The sequence below is a fragment of the Calonectris borealis genome, chromosome 2 (assembly GCF_964195595.1).
Source record: "Calonectris borealis chromosome 2, bCalBor7.hap1.2, whole genome shotgun sequence".
Classification (NCBI taxonomy): Eukaryota; Metazoa; Chordata; class Aves; order Procellariiformes; family Procellariidae; genus Calonectris; species Calonectris borealis.
The window spans coordinates 142,382,909-142,399,455 of NC_134313.1; the positions used below are offsets into that span (position 1 = coordinate 142,382,909).

Consider the following 16,547-nt stretch of genomic DNA (forward strand, 5'->3'; position numbering starts at 1 on the left):
AATACAGGAGAATTGAAAGCTTCTGAGGAGCGAGAACTTTTCTGGGTGGATCCTCACGGTATTATCCCAACTCATTTCAAGCCACTCCCCTATTTTTCTGTTTTCCCAACACAGAATGATCCTTCATCCATTACTCCAACCACCACATGATCAGCTGCAGCTAAATCAAGGAAAAAAGGGCAACATGGACCATGGCCCATAGGAGTTGCAAGTAGTCTATGAAATGAGAATTACGGGATGTACAAGCAATGAGTTTGCTATTTTTACATAAGTTATTAACATGAATCCACTGTAACTAGCCTTTTCTAAACATGCTGAAGAGAGAATTATTCCAAACATTTCTACAGTCTTTGAGGTCCTAATAAAAAGGCAGGGCACAGAAAATTCATAGAATTCAGGGATTAATCTTAAATCAGTCATGCAAGGTGGACCGTACTCAAAGAGGGCTAAGTGGAAATACTGTCTTAGACTCAGTCTAATTTCTCTATTAATATGCAAAGCTGGGGTAGAAAAAAACTTCCATAGCAGCCCCGTAGAACCATCACATTCCCACCAATGAACAACTTTTCATGATGAATACATGAGCACATATGCCTCTCATTACCTGAAGTGTTTTACAGGCCAGGAGGTTAAAAACTTTCCATGAGCAATAGAAATGTAGGTGTAAATTTAGGGAATGTAAAATATGTGAGCAAAATTGAGTCAGGGACCTGTCCAGCTAGGTGAATTTTAGCCTGAATCAACAGGCTGGCGAAGTCACAGCTCCACCTGTTGAGCTAAAGCAAATCATCCACCTATAACGGCTGGCAGCACAGATTCATTTTTTTGCCGGACATAGATGACTAACACTGTGCCACTTGGATAAAACAAAACATAAAAGTTTAGGGACAAATCATGTAATCATTACTCTAGGTGAAGGAGTACCGTAGCCATTGAGCCATTTGCGGGAGAACAAAAAGGAAGCGTCTCATGGCAGACCAAAGATAGGATGACATTCTTCTGGGTAAATTTACTAAAGCATACCACAATGACAGAAACAATGCTAGAAATGAAAGCATATAGAGCCCACTCAGCTCTTTTTAACTTCACAGGAGACTAAGTGCTCCGACCAAAGGCTATGAATACCACATAGCCATACATACATATTTTTTCACGTTTATTAGAAATGCTTGCTTCTTCCTTCCTGTGCTAGCTATGAATAGCCAGTTCACACAAAGCAACTCAAGCTAAAATGTAATGAAATATCATTGCCAACCACCTGATAAAACCAGAAATATTTACCAAGCTAAGGACACCATTTTACAACCAGAGAAATCAATGGCAAAGTTCTGAGTCCGAATGGTCTTGAATCAACATGCAAGTTTCTTGTGGAAGAATAAATAAGGGTACATTTTTTGTTTTACATGGTCATCATTTAAGTACATTTTTTTCTGAAAGGAAAAAAAAATCTGCAGTAATCTGCAAAAAATGTACATCACTAGCAGTTAGACTTCAAATCTAGAGCACAGATACAATACTGCATAGAGGCCACACATGGCTTTCTCAGATATGCCACCATTTGCATCTCTTTGTAATTCTAGAAAACAGTAACTGGTGGTGCCTGAATACTTCAAAAACACATTTACCAAAAAAAAAAGACAAATTAATTATCTGTTTGAAAAGATTAACTTTAGTTTTGTTTCAAAGATAAAGATATTTTGCAGACTATTTCTCCAGAAGCTGAATCAGTAGTCAGAATAAGTCACAAATAATGACTCCAAAGATTCAGAATTAAGCAAAAAAATACTTATTATCCAATAATTAATAGATAATTTTTATTATCCAATTAATTATTATCCAATAATAATAAAGAAAATACATTTAGGATAAGGGGTGGCAGGTAGTGCAATTCTTGCTTATAAGCATAATACTGTAATAGAACCTAAGTAGCCCAGAGGTAAATTCAACAAGTTCTTGGCAAAAATATTACTTTGTAATATTCATAAAGATATAGATGCGTGATCTTTTTTGACATGGAAGAAGAAAATTTTATATCCTAAAAACAGAAATGCAAAAACCATACTGCATTCACTTTCTTATGGTCCTAGTTCAGTAAAGCACTGAAGCATATGTGAGCGAGTCCCCTGACTTCAGTTAAGCTTGTGTTTTGCTTCTGAAAAGTAGTTACAAATCATTGGCATCTACTCTGAAGTGTCTGCTACAACCCCACAATTTCAGAATATTCTATAAATTGTGAAGAATAAAGCAGCACTCACACCTCCTCTAATGTACTTAGTCACACATTTCCATATTCATTTGGATTGCATTACACTGAAAGACTGAACCATATCATTACAATCTGCTAATCCACCCAATAACTTTTCCAAGACTCACACTCTCTCTGCTCTAGATAGCAAATATTCCGTACATTTAAGATGCAAACACAAACTACATTCTGATATATTTATAATTCTGTGGGATAATATGTTATTGCAATGAATACTGCTAGTAGAGCTCACAGAGGAAGGAGGTACACAGCAAGGGGTACCACCGTTTGATTCAGTAGAAAGAAGCTGAAAATACAGGAGATGATTCACACAGAGCACTGTCTTAGCCAGGGCCAGACGATGTCGTTCCTTATTCATTCCAAGTGACCACTCACAGAAGTGGCTCCACTGAAGTTAAGGATATCCTTTGTGCAGGTAACTACTCAAAATCCCAATGTTTTATAATTCAGATATCAGAAAGTAGTGTTACTAAAGGGTCATACTCTTGCACCTCTGTTTGCAACATGTACTACACTGCCAACTACTACAAGCAAGCCAGTTAAGCAAATGGTTTTGTTTGTGGAAGCAGGGAGAAGAAATAAGTAGGAATATAAAATTGTGGGCCTTGTTAAGGTAATATCCATTACAGATGAAGGCAGCAGGATGGAGCCCATCTTTTTTAATAGTGAAGTTTTTGATGTACTATTTATTATGGACATCTTTTATGTCACATCTCTGAATTTGTACTCTGTCTTATTTCCCTACTCTTTAAAGATCTATTCACTCAGCAATTGTCCTCCATAAAGCTACAGTATTATTGCTATGTTTTACCTAGCAATATTGCTTACAAAATCTTCTCAAGGTGCAAAGCATTCCCCACATAAACATTAAAAGAAAACTCTGTATGTAATACAGAGTAGCTGGAGAAAGTGACAACAGAAATTACTCTAAATTAAAGTCAAATTACAGACAAACATTCTGATTTTAAACAGACCAATATTTTACGATATTGCTATTAACAGTGCAACAACTGTGAGGACACAGCTTTAATACTGTTCCTATTTTAAGTCCATACCTTCTTTTGCAAGATCTCAAATGCTATGGATGAGATTGTAAACATAAAAAGCAGTCCATTAATTTTATATAAGCAGTTTTATATACCTGAAGGCCTATGACAACATTTCTTGACAAAATAGCCTAGCAGAAGAATTGTTTTTCTAAAGTTCAATCAAGAATGGCTTATAAAAATGAGTGTGGAGATAAATATTATGGTACAGGTGGTCTGAACTATACATAACAGAAATCCCATTAGCTAAATTTTTTAAGAGGTGCCAATTACACTTTCAATTTGAAGTGGCATCTGAATAATGACAAGCAATTCTCAGTGATAGAAATGGTCTACTTAATCTTCAGCAGGAGACAGAATCTGTCCTCCTCGCACAAGTAAACCATTGATTTACGTAGGAATTCTATCTTGTATAACACTGCAGGATCAGGCCATAGGATCTGCTGTATAGGAGCCTTTGTTTTTCAATAGTGCTCTGAATATATGGCTAGAGTGTCGTCGTCTTTTTTCTTTTTCTTTTTACCCAGTAGCTCCTATGCACCCCTAAGACAAATGCAGGAAATAATACTGTGCCAGCTGAAAATTAACTCCCACATAATGCAGGGCTGACCGGGGCGGGGGGGGAGGGGGGTATTATGTAAGACATGCTTGTCATTAATCATTTGTAATGTTACTTATGTTATTTCTGACATAGGTGTACAGTATCAGGCAGAAGCACTATAGTCATGGGGCCAGATCCAAAACTACTGTAATTGTTAGAAATCGTCACCGAGTTCAGGGATTTCTGGATCAAAGCATCAGATGTTCTAACTAAGAAGGTAAGTAACATCTTCTGTTTTTCAACCAAGGATGCTGTATTGGTTAGATTTTAAGTGACTCTCTATTTTTCTTTCTAAATAAATAATCCAATTTTAATATATCTTTTATATATATATAAAAAATATTTTAATTACACGTGGTTCCAAGAACTGAGGCTACTAGATCACTTCTTTCCTGGTATTATGTTGGCTGTCAGCACTCTGCTGCTAAAAGGAGTCTGCTGAGCCTAGGGATCCTGTCCAGCTATCACCAAAGTTTAAGGAAATATACAAAGAAAGAAATAACATAGGCATATTTTACTTATCAGTTTTGCAAAAGTTCAGAAAAAAAAAGAACAATCACAAGCGCACACTATAAGAAACAACCAGGCTACACACACAAAGAAACAACCACTTGTTTCTTTAGTTTTTTCATCAAGTCTGGATTAGAGAATCAAAGTTGAGGAAAACAGGGCACTAGTATCATTATCATTTTGTAGGCGCCCAGAAAGCAAAAAAAGCCTAATTTCTCCGCCTTCAACAATCTGCAGATGTGGAAAGAGCAGATTAACTTTCCATGCACTAGTCAACCTGTCATTGAAGTGATGAAACAGATTAACAGGAGAGGTGATACCCCAGAAGGCACTGGCAAAACTAACACATGAACGGACAGGACAGACACCAGCTAGTGGACAAGTCATTTCACAGCAGTCACAGGGGCAAGGAAGAAAATATTACTAAACCACTCCTTGGAGAGGAAAAGACGGCACCTGGAGAGATGGATGCAGTGTGCAAGGCAGATGAACATCCCCGAGACATTTGTCACTAGTTGGACTGTGAGACACTGACATTAATGAGGGTGGCATTTGGAAGATAAAAGCAATATCTCTGAAGCAGACAATACAGTTTCCAGGCACCACGCATGGGGACATGGTGTAATCAAAAGGGACTGGAAAATGTTCATGTCTAGCAAAAGCATCACAATCGCTACTGATATTAGTGGGAGAATATGGATCAGGAATAAATGGCTTATGGTTTTGTCTGGAGGGTTGGTGGGGATTGTGGGTTGTTTTTCGTCTCAGCCCAGGCAATTCCCATCACGTTCCTTTATTGAAGGACTCTCCATCAGTCATCCACTTACACCTGCCTTGTCAAAAGTCAGTGTTTCATTGACAAGTGCTTTTCAGGCAGCAGACATCTAGAAGACAGCTCTGTCGATAGTGAGTGGGGATTTACAGAGGTGGAGGCACTTGCCTGCGATTATCTCCTCTTGAAAGCAAGGAAGGAGCTGGGAGATACCCCGAGCACTGGCTGCCAGGACACAAGCAAGTGGAGGGAGCAAGATCTAGCTGCCCCTCACAGGTGTCTCAGAGTGCCACTACCCCAAAAATGTCATCAACTCTGTCTGAGAGCCACTCATGCCATGACCCATGGGATAAGAAGTGTCATTATTAATTAATCACTCCCTGCTCTCACGTCTCAGTGTCAGCCGTGTCCCACAGCCATTTTGACTCCAATGCTCTCGAATGTCTCTGGTCTCTCTCCAAAAGGACAGGATGCTGTGGTCCTGGGATAGAATGAGACAAATCCGAGCATCCCAGAACAGCCTTCCTGATCCCCAGGCTCGTCCTGCCAGGGATCTCAGATGATTAAATCCAAGATCCCATCCCTGTTCTCCTCCACACTCACGTATTGCCCCTCTGGTCAGTTTTTCACCAGAAAATAAAGCAGCTGCTTCGCCATTAAAAGAAAGTCGGTCAGCAGCGACAGTAAATGCATCGATCTGCTGGTCCACCTGTCTACTTCTTCCTTCAGGAAAACTAACGCAGGCAGCCAAACCCCAAGTCCACAGCGGGTTTCGGGTGAGGTCTGAGCAGCAGTGGCTCGAAACATTGACTAGCCCGGGACGGCTATGAACGAGGAGTTCCCAAGGGCCGGCGTGGTCCCAGGCAGCGCACAGCGAACGGCGCCGGCGGGGCTTCCGCCGGGGCGGGGAGCGGCGGGCGCGGGGCCGGGCGCTGTCCGCCGTGCCGGCGCCGCGGCCCGTCCGTCCCGGGAGCTCTCCGAGGTGCTGCACGGGGCTGGCGCGGGGCCGGCGCTGCCGGGGGCGGCCGAAGGGGGAACGCCAGCCCTGGGCCGGGGCGGCCGGGCGCGGCGCGGCAGCCGCAGAGCAGGGCACCTCAAAGTCAACCTTGTCCCAGTCCGTCTGCAAGCCCGTGTCCCCTCTCCCCGCAGCGCTCGCACCAGCTTTCCGCAGCTCAAAACGTTCAGCATCTCCGACAGAGGGGGAAAAACACAATTGGGAAAAAAAAAATTAAATATCACGTGAACTAATCGTGCGCTGAAGAAAGTTTTAGACGCAGATCCAGTTACGAACAGGAAAATGGGAACCCAAACTAACCCGACATGTGATAAGGACAAGCTCTTTCTGCTTCCTCTTTGTGCTGCATGCAGGGAGCACAGCTCCACGTGTGAAGGCACCCATGTCCCCGTCCTGCTGCAGAGTACCGAGCAGCTCCCGGTTGTCCTTCAACACCGCCTCTTTCTCTCTCCTCTTCGATTTAAAAATTGAAAGAGAAGGGGGAAGTGGTAGAAGAAAGCTGACTGAATCCGTCCTTTAATCACAAACAAGCCCAACAAGATGGATTCTGGGAAAAGAAGCTGTATTCCTAAGCAGCGACCGGTGTCATAGTAGTTAAAATAGAACAGAAAAGCCTCTCACAAAGTCAATTCTTATGTAGATGAGGCGACATAAGAGCTTTTCTCTCTCTTCGCGGGCTTAGTGAATTTCTAATTTGCCCAAGGAAGCCCTAGAGGAATGAGGAAGAAAGGGCGGGAATACTGGGATCGCTAGTGGTAACAAATATTACCGTGCTCTGGACGGTCGCCTAGAAATACACTGAAAATTAGGGGATCCAACGCCGTTGTCTCAGCCGAGTTATTTCTCTTGACCTTCGGCTTTGTCCATCCAGGCTGAACAAACTTCCTGCAATGAGCATCGCCCCTGCTCTCTGCCAGACACACAACTTTGGTATCTCTAGGTCACGGAAAGGGAAAGAGGATGAGAGGCGTTTCCCCTCCAAAAGAAGGGCACTTGCAGAAGTTTAAACAACAGCCAGAAAAACGTAGGCTTAAACAATAAACTAGGAAACATGCTGTCCTGTTGAACAGAGAGCAGTTTCCACAGCATTGAGAACCCGCCAATATATATCATATCAATAAAAAGGAGCTCTTCGAAAGCTTGCATAGTAATTGAGATTGGAGATCTTTTTTGATATGGGTTGGCATTTCCTCATATCAATCTGACAGAGCCAACTCAGGAAATTGCTGGTAATATTCATCTGGGGAGCACTTTCATTAAACGTAATTCATTCGACTTTCACAATAAATTGAGTGACATCCTTACAGCAGAACCTTTTTATCCTTGATGAAGTGCTTGCCAGCCTTTGGTTTTCCACTTTATTGTCACATTCCTTAAAGCAGAATCGTCAACATGTCAATCTACTGCATGAAAAAAATGCTAAAGCTGTATTTACAAAGCACCCAGGAGGTGGTTTAATGCTGACTTACAAGAAGAGCGAGTTGGGAGTTAAACTATCTGATAAATCACAGCATAACTTCACCCAAGCCCAATCGGGAGAACAGAAGCCAATCCTAGGGAGGGAAGGATGGCTCACACATTCATTTTCTCCGAGTGCTGGCTATTCCGAGCAATTGGTTTCTTAACCTGCTTCACCGCACTTTCCAAGACGACTGGGAAATTGGCTTTTTGTTAATTAAAATGGCGGTTTAGAGATGCAGGGAAATATTAAACAGCTTAAAATGGATACCTCTAGGTACCGACTTGGAAGATTTGGCTAGTCAAAGAGAGGCGGGGATATTGGATTACATTCAGGTGCCTCCCTAAAAGGTGAAATCTATTCCAGATTGCTTTCTCCAGCGATTTAAGAAATTAAAACAGTGTGTACTAAGCACCACGAAAAAGAAATTTCAGTGCGGGGAAACCCCTTCTTAAACTCCCAGCGCAGGTCCCTGGTGGTTAGGAAGGAAGGAAGCCCTGAAAAGATTGTACCATCCTCTGCTTAACAAAAAAAACTAGAGCTCAGGTAAGTTTGTTTCGCCTACAAGAGGTCCGAGTCCGGTTGCTATTCCCGTGCCTTACCTTCCGAAAAGGTAATTATTCCCCCTACACCACCGCGAAAGCGTCTCTCAAACTCCTTCAGAAAGAGGGAGCGGGATCGTCTCAATGCTACGTAAACTCTCTCACACAGAAACCAACTTCTCTCCCTCCGCGCGAAGCGCTCTCCCCTCTCCCCGCCTTCCACGTCAAATTGAAAATTGCAAGAAATCGCTTATTTGGGGGCAAAAAAAGCAACACCCGAATGCTTTCAGCACCAAATGCCTCTGGGAAAATACTGTGGGTGGTGATTATGACAGGACAATGCCTCCTCTCTCTTTTGTTTTTTGTTTTCTTTTATCTTCGCTGCCTATAGAGGTTTATTTTTTCCTCCCACCACAAAGTAGGACACAATCAGCAAAGAAAGAAGAAAAAAAAATCAACTTATCTTCGCCAGCACGTGATATCTCTTCACGTTCTCCATAGCTTTCATTAACTGGGGTGAAATGACCGCAAACAGTGCGACACAGAGCGAAATTAAATGTACACAAACTCTGGAGCCACTAACCCCTTGTTTACTCCCTCAGCAAATACCGTACCAAGTGTGTCACCGCTGAGGACAATTTTAAACCTCTATTATTCATAACATTTTGCAGGAGAGCTCCACTCGGCTGCCAGGAGGCCTCCAAACTACAGTGATGCTGCGGAACAGACCTTAAAACCCCAGCCCGGCACGGGGAGGAGGTTAGCAGGCTGTTTCCAAGACCCTCTGCCAATGCCATCGCCCTGTAAAACAAGGCGCCCCGGGACCCCGGGGTTGTACTTCTCTGACAAAGCGCCGCGCAGAGAAGCTCCCCCCCCGCGAAACAACCTGTTCGCAGCCCTCGTCGGGGGTGAAAAATCACCCCTCCATTTGCTCCTGCGCTGCTTAAATTCCACACGGAGTTAAAACGCTCTGCCAGTCAGCTCTGGTATACATCCTAATTTACAAACTCACCGGTGAAAGAAACACTTTGCTGGGAAAAGACGACGAGTCGGGGGGGCTAAGAGGGGAGGGATCCTTACCCTAGCAGCACGCAGCGCAAAACTCCGACCGGTTTTAGTTCCGTACCCGCTACTCCGGGTAAGGAGTACCTAAGTCGTGAGCTGAAGTCTCTTCAAGCCAGGGTGATCCCAGCGAAACAGGTGCATGTTATTCCTTGCTTGTACCGTGCGGGAAGTTCCCCCTACAGCATGCGAAGGCAGAGCCTGTGAACATGTTGGGGGGGTAAAATCCTGCAACCTGCAAGGCATCTTGTCTCCCGGCGCCCTGGGTGTGCCGGAGGGGTGCACAGGATCCGGCGGCCGCCGCGGAGCGGCAGGACGGGGCAAGCGCCCGCCGCCGCCGGGAGCTGCCGGCCAGCAGCCCGCCGGTCCCCACCGCACGAAAGGTCTCCTTAGCAGCCAGTATGGAAACGATCTGCCTCCTCTTTTTGGGCCAGCCTTGACCTGTCCCACTGAGAAATAACTAGTTGGGATCCTTGCCGTCTTTTCCAGCAGCCCGCGCGTTTTGTAGACGCTTCTACAGCATGTTGCTTCCACCCAGGAAAAAAGAAATGAAAAAAATTCAGCCTGGCGTTTTATTGTCCTATGGCGTCGGACTGGAAATTCACCGGCAACTAGACAGGAATTAAACAAGAAGGTTTCCATTAAGGGAGTGGTGTAAAACCCCGGTGTCCTTATAAACAGAACTCAAACCTAAAAGAGTCTACGATCTCGGGGTGTTTTTTTCTTTCTTAATATTTACGTGCCTCCTTAATGACGATTTTGAGCTCGGCACAGCACTGCTAGTTAAGAAAACATTATCCATCAGAATAGGACTAAGATGTTTTCGAAAGAACAGCGGTGAAGTAGAGTCTTGTGGTAAATAAGACCGAGTGTAGCTGTTTGAATATTTTCTGCAGCTCTCTAGATCTGAAGAAACAAAATAAGCCTTTAAAGGTTAACTCCTAATTCTACCAAATAAGTACTAAGTTATCCGTTTAGGCCAAAGGAAATGCACTTCCTCTGCAAATCAAATATAACGCTTCCAATACAGCTCGAAACAAGGAGAAAATGCATGTCTTGCAGAGGTTAACTAATGTTCTTTTCAATAAACATAATACGGCCAACCATCTCTACCCCAGCAAAATTCCTACTGGTTCTGGTCGGCCGTGACCTCTATAAATTTCAGGCAATAAAGCTAGATGGCATATGGCTCTACTAAAAAGGGGGAGAAAAGCAGAAGCACTTTTTTCCCAAGATTTCATTAGGAAGAGGTTTAACGGTGGAAAAAAAAGAAAAAAAAATAAAAGAGCAGTGGTTTGCTGGGTGAAGAGAAATTACAAGCCAGCGAGTGTCTGTAAATGAGTAACTTCGAGGCAGCCCAGCCTCGCTGCGGCTGTTCCCTACCACTACATACTCCCTCGTTCAGGCGGAGGGGAAACAGGCTGATTTTCCCTCTCCCCTATATTATTAACCTCTCTCAAGGATTTTTTAACAAACTCGATAGGAAGCTGGTTGTGCTGCCGTTTCATTTACCCTTCCTAACAGGTTGGGTACTGAAAATCTAATTCCGTATTGAAACTGCTCTAGTCCACACAGAGCGACACACACACACGGATAGGCTCAACAAAGTGCTGCACCTTGCTGGTTTGTGGCACCACATTAAAGCTTTAATCAAAACTTCATGCTTCGATGCTAACAAACAGTTTATTATCACGCGGTGGCCTAATGCAAACTTTCAGAGTCACTCCCTAAATACAGAGAATAGGGAGAGATTGGCATAAACGTGAAATATCGACTTAGAAAGAAGAATCGGGTTAGACAGGGAAATCCTTTGGATTCCCCCCCCCCCCCCCGAGTGTTTTGGCAGGAGAGAGTATCCCCTCCCCCTAGCTTGTCTTTTATTCCCCTTTTTTTTTTAATCATATTTCGCATTGTTTCGAGGGAAACTGGAAAATTGTCTCCTTTACTCTGCAATGCCAAGCCCTCGGAAAAAAAAAAAAAGCATTCAGGTAATGAAGTCTGTAACTAAACGGTAATTGAATCAGCATAATTTGCACACTGAATGGTTTTCAAATGCTCCCAGTTTACAATTAAAGGAGAATTAATGCGCTTGTTGTTCAGACTGCAGCGCATTAGAATAAATCCAGCACTGTTGTTGTAATGAGTCGAGAGCAGTTTAAGTGCCAGCAAACACATTTAAAATTTAACACGACGTATCGATCTCGCTCCGGCTTTTTGATAGATTATTTGCCACGCACTTTTCTCCCCGCTTCCCCCCCCCCCACCCTCCGCCCCCGGCTATAAAATTCGCCGGGGAGGAGAGACGCCCGCGGCAGACGTGGCACCGCCCGGCGAGGGCAGGGGCCCCCAGGCGGGACCCACGCCGGGCGGGCGCGGGACGGGACGGGACGGGACGGGGCGGGCGCGACCCCCGGCGCTGCGCGGCCGCGGGAGGAGCGCGCGGCCCGGCCTGCCCCCCCGCCCCCGCCCGGCCCGGGCCCGCTCGGGATTGGCTGCCCCGCTCTCGGCCGCGCTCAGCCGCGCCGCGCTGCCCCGCAGCGCCCCCAGGCGGCGCGTCCGCGCCAGCGCAGGGAGCGGGGGCGCCGGCAGCGCCCGGCGGCCGCGGAGCTGGGACCGGAGCCGGAGCCGGGCCATCGCCTCCCCCGGCACGGGGGCCGGTGTGCTTCTCTCGGCAGCTCTCCTGGAAGAGGGGCTTTTCCCTCCCCCGCCGCCACGGGGACGAGCTCCTGCCAAGCGTTTGCCTGCTTAATGCATCGCAGGCGAGCGAGGGTACGGGCTACAAAGGAGCAGCTCGCCTTGTTTTTGTTCCTTGCGATCGTAGAGGGAATAAAGTGTGTGCTAAAGGAGATAACGCCGCTGTTTACTCGTGTTCCCCCGGTAATCTTAAAGGAGATTTGCTGCGAAAGTCAATGACACTTCACGCGGAAAATACTAGCTGTGCTTGTCCCTGAGTGCCGCGCCGCCCGTAGTGGCACACTGCGGGGGGTCCCCTTCCGGACCCTCAGGAGGGAACAGAGGGCAAGAAGTTGCCTCCAGCGCACAGCATGGGCGGGCGCCCCTGCCGCGGCGCTCCGGTGCCCCCGCAGGCACCGGGGGACCCGGCCCAGGAGGTGGCAGTGGGGGACCCGGCCCGGGAGGTGGCAACGGGGAGCCCCAGACCCTGCTCTCGCCCGGCGGCGCGCCCCTTCCCCGCGGAGAAGTTACAGGTCCGCCTGCCCTGCGCCCCGCCGAGAGCTCCCGGCCGAGCCCCGCGCCTCCCCGCCCCGGCCTCGGCCCGACCCCGGGAGGACGGGGCAGAGCTGGCTGCGGGGCGCCGGTAGTGGCCTTGAGTTTGTTCGTTCTCCGCCAGATTGGTGTCCTCCTCCCCGCCGAGCTCTCCCCTCCCCGGCCCGTGCCAGCGGCCGGGGGCACTCACCAGGTAGAGGGTGGGCTGCAGCAGAAGGACCGCGTACCAGTACACAGCCTGCATCCTCGCCGCTCAAACTTCCCCCGCGCTGCCTTCGCTGCCTCTTTGTTCCTTCCAGAACATAGATCCACCTGACATCCACTTTACAGAACAAGCAGAGCTCTCACCAGCCTAGACAAAAATGAAATTATAGACCCCATGACCACAAGACAAGGTTAGGCTTGAGACAAGGGGGGAAGAGAGGTGTGTAGGGAAGGGGGGGCGGGAGAGAAGGAGGAGATGGGGTGTGTGGATGGGGGTGGGGGAAATAAAAAACGATTAAAATCTAGTTAATCCAGCGTCAGAGCAAAGTGATCGCACGGTCCGGGCTGGCTACAGAGCGCCTGTAGGCAGCGCTCCCCGGCGCTCAGCCCTTTTACTGGGCGGAGAGCCCCGTGGTGTGGGCTGGGACGGCCCGGGGTGCCACCGCCAGCCCTGCCCTGCCTGCCTGCCTGCCTGCGCGCCCTCGGTGGGGACCGGGCGGCAGCCGCCCGCCAGTTGGCCGCGGAGCCCCGGCAGCGCGCTGGAGAGCGGAGCTGCGCCGGAGCCGGGGGAAGGGACAGGAGACGCTGGGATCGGGGCTCCGGATGCTCCTGGGCGCTTAAAGCCGAGGCGAAGAGCTTCGCCTCTGGGATCCCCGAGCAGGGTCTGCCTACCCCCATAAGCGCCCACCTCCCTCTGCCGCTCCTAAGGTGCGCCGTGCCTTGCCCCGCGCCGGGGCCGCGCCCCGAGGCGCCCCGACGGGCGCGGACCCCCACCCGCGGCCCCAGCCCTCCTCCGCCCCCGCGCCCCGCGGACAGCCCCGCCGCCGCGGGGGGGCCGCGGCGGGGATACGTACGGCGTGGGGGGTCCGACGGCGGCCGGGGCTCCGCGGGGCGCTCCATGGGCGAGCCTAGAGGGGCTGAGCGCCGCGGCGCAGCCCGCCGCCCCTGCGCATCTCCTCGCCGCGCTCCGCACCGAGGTGTCCCGCGGCCGCTGTGCATCCGGCGCAGGCACTGTCAGGGCGGCGGGGCGGCTGGCAGGCTCTCCCCCCCTCGCCTCCCCTTCTCCGCACACGGTCGCGCTCCGGTTCCGCCGAGCAGGACACTTACGGGAGGAGGGAGCTGCCCGGGCTGCCCGCTCGCATTCGGCGGGGGGCGCGGGCAGGAGCGGCGGCACCGGCGCTCCGGGGCGTCCAGGGCGATTTGTCTCTATTAAAAATGACTTATTGGCGAGGGAGCGGCGAGCGCCTGCTATTTAACTTCAGATAAAATCTATCTGCAAGGACCTTGGCCGATCATCTTAAAATAAAGCGCTGGAGCCGAGCACTGTCCGAGCCTCACTGCTTGGGGAGAGAGAAAGAGCAGCGGAGGGGGAAGGAGGGGGGGGGGGGCTTGCTTGGCGAGGGGGGAAGGGAGGAGGGAGAAAGGGGAGTTTAGCGGCGTCCCATCCTCTCCTCTGAACGGGGTGATGAATCAGAGCCCTCCCCGGGCGGCGCGAGCTGCCTTGCGCTGCCCACCCCGCCAGCCTTGCCTGCCCTGCCCGCGTTGCCTGCCTTGCTGCCTGCCCTGTCTGTGCTGCCTGCCCTGCCCGCCCTGCCTGCCTTGCTGCCTGCCCTGTCTGTGCTGCCTGCCCTGTCTGTGCTGCCTGCCCTGCCCGGGCTGCTTGTCCTGCCCGCCCTGCCCGCGCTGCTGCCTGCCTCTGTCGGGGTGCCGGCGCTGCCCGCGCCGCCGGCCCTACTGCCCGCGCCGCCGCCTGGGGCACAGCCCCTTTCCCCCTCCGCCAGCCCGCGGGAGCCGGCTGTCTGCCCAGCGCCTGGAAGGAGCCTGGGAGAGCATCTCTTTCCTCTTTCTTCTTTCATTTTAGTTTTTCCACCTCCCGCAGGGGTGTCCCGTGCAACGACAGTGCTGCTTAGCATGTGAAGGCAGCGGGCGCCCGCAAACCAGGCACTGAGGTGGCGGGATCTTGGAGCGGAGCTGGGTGACGGCTGCAGGAGCCAAGCTCTGGGATTAAAGGGTTGCTTCTCCCCCGCAAGCAGGAACCTGTAGCTGGACAGCCCCTCGGAGTGAAGCTGAAAAGCTCATCCCTGCCCGGTGCTGTGGCTAATCCCACCAGCTATCATGCAAGGGGAAAGGTCTCATCGACCTTGTTTTCCTTCTTCTTTACAAGGAGTCCTATGCGTTTTTCCTGTCCTCTTCCAGCCCCCAAATTTGTATCATTACAAATGTGACATTGGGACAGGGTGAAGGGGAGGATACCAACAGCACAGGGTAGCCTTACCAGATACCCAGCCTCGATAGCAAAGCTCAGATTTATCACCTCCCAAAGGGGAACCAAGAAGCAAGCCAGCATGCTGTACGGAGCAGGAAATGAGAGAGAAAAAGAGGACTTCAGTTGTCCTGCCAAATCCTTGCTTCCCTCAGAGCACATCCTGGTAATTAATATCTGCAATCCGAGGCTTCAGTACCAAGCTGTAAAATACTGTTTTAATTTGGGGGTCTGAGTTTGGAACACTGTAATAAAAGGGGAGCAGGGAAAGGAGGGGGAAGGTAATGAGTACTCCGAAAGAGCTGCACCAGAGCCTCCCCCATGGCCATTTCTGCTTCAAACACCTGGAGGATGGACACCTCCATATGTCTCCAGCACCATCACTCTGCTAGACATGTGGAATGCTCACGTCACAGCTTTGAACAGAAGCGTGCAGCCTGCGAGGAATCATGCTGTCATCCTGCCCCTCCAGACAGCCTCTGCATTACAGAGCAGGCTAAAGCTGCCTAGGGACTTCTTGTTTCAAATGGGTAACAAATAAAAAATCACAGCTGACTTTCCCTTTCAACTCCCTCCTTCCTATCTATTCCACTCTTACTTCCCCGTAAGCGAGGGGCTTTGTCCACACTTAGTAAGAGAGACAGAGAGAGAGAGAGAGAGATGTTGCTCTCTTCACACAGAAAAAACTTGCCATAAGCTGCGTGGAGCGCACTGCTGATCTTTGCAATAACCTGCTGTTACATATTTAGACCCAGCATGGTTACTCTTACCTTAAATATGAGATTGCCAGGTTAATATGGAGCAGGAAAAGCAAAGGCAAAGTCTGCCAGATTTCAGTGGGTCATGTTCCTGAGGAGGACATCATTTCTTCAAGAAGGAACAATCCCCTCTTCGAGAAGGAACGACTCAACTCTATGGTCTGTGTAACTTGATTCAGCTTCTCCAAGGTCTTCATATTGGAGGTGACAAGGAAGTAGTCCTTGGAGAAGAATTATTCCTTCAGCTGGTCAAACAGAAGAAGGTCCTCCCAGGCTTACTCATTCAGATCCTTATATCTCATTTAGGGGAGCGCTGTGGAGGAACTCCTGGCTCCGCTGGAATCACAAGCATGGATCCTTTTTACTTCAGCCCACTAAAATTTCCTCCCTCTGTGAATTCAGCAACGTCTTCTACAAACAGCCCAGTCTGTGTGGTATGTACTTGAGCTGTCATCAGGCTCTTGAGGCAAAGTTCTCAAGGGCGGACGAACCTGTTTTCTGTCAGGTTGGGACTGATTCAGGGTCCCATTGGCTTCACTGAAGGTTTCTTCAGCTGACCTCCTCAGCCAAAGGCCACTGGGACAAACTCTTTAACTACAGCGGAACTGAGCTTTCCCTTCAGAAAGACTGTTTGGACTGCTCCTTCCCTCCGTTGTCACTCCAGAAGAAAGGAGCAAGGAGCATATGGGAGCCTGGACTGATCTTTTTCGTTTCAAAAAAAATAAAAAAGCAGGCTCCAAAGTATTCCAACTGTGAACATGTGACACTTTTTCAAAGGGAATGCAATGTTTATGAAAATCTGACATTTAGGATTTTTGGACACA

The 16,547-nt window shown here is 49.0% G+C and overlaps 1 protein-coding gene across 1 annotated transcript in view; it reads right to left on the reverse strand.

The window, feature by feature from the left end:
• Window positions 1–14,435, reverse strand: part of NXPH1 (neurexophilin 1) — a 144,345-nt gene extending 129,910 nt beyond the window's left edge. The window contains exons 1-2 of the mRNA XM_075140778.1: window positions 13,557–14,435; window positions 12,689–12,850 (exon numbers count right to left, since the gene is read on the reverse strand). Of these exons, the coding sequence (XP_074996879.1) occupies window positions 12,689–12,742 (54 nt within the window). The 5' untranslated portion in view covers window positions 12,743–12,850; window positions 13,557–14,435. The remainder of the gene's footprint in view (window positions 1–12,688; window positions 12,851–13,556) is intronic.
• Window positions 14,436–16,547: the final 2,112 nt, after the last annotated feature.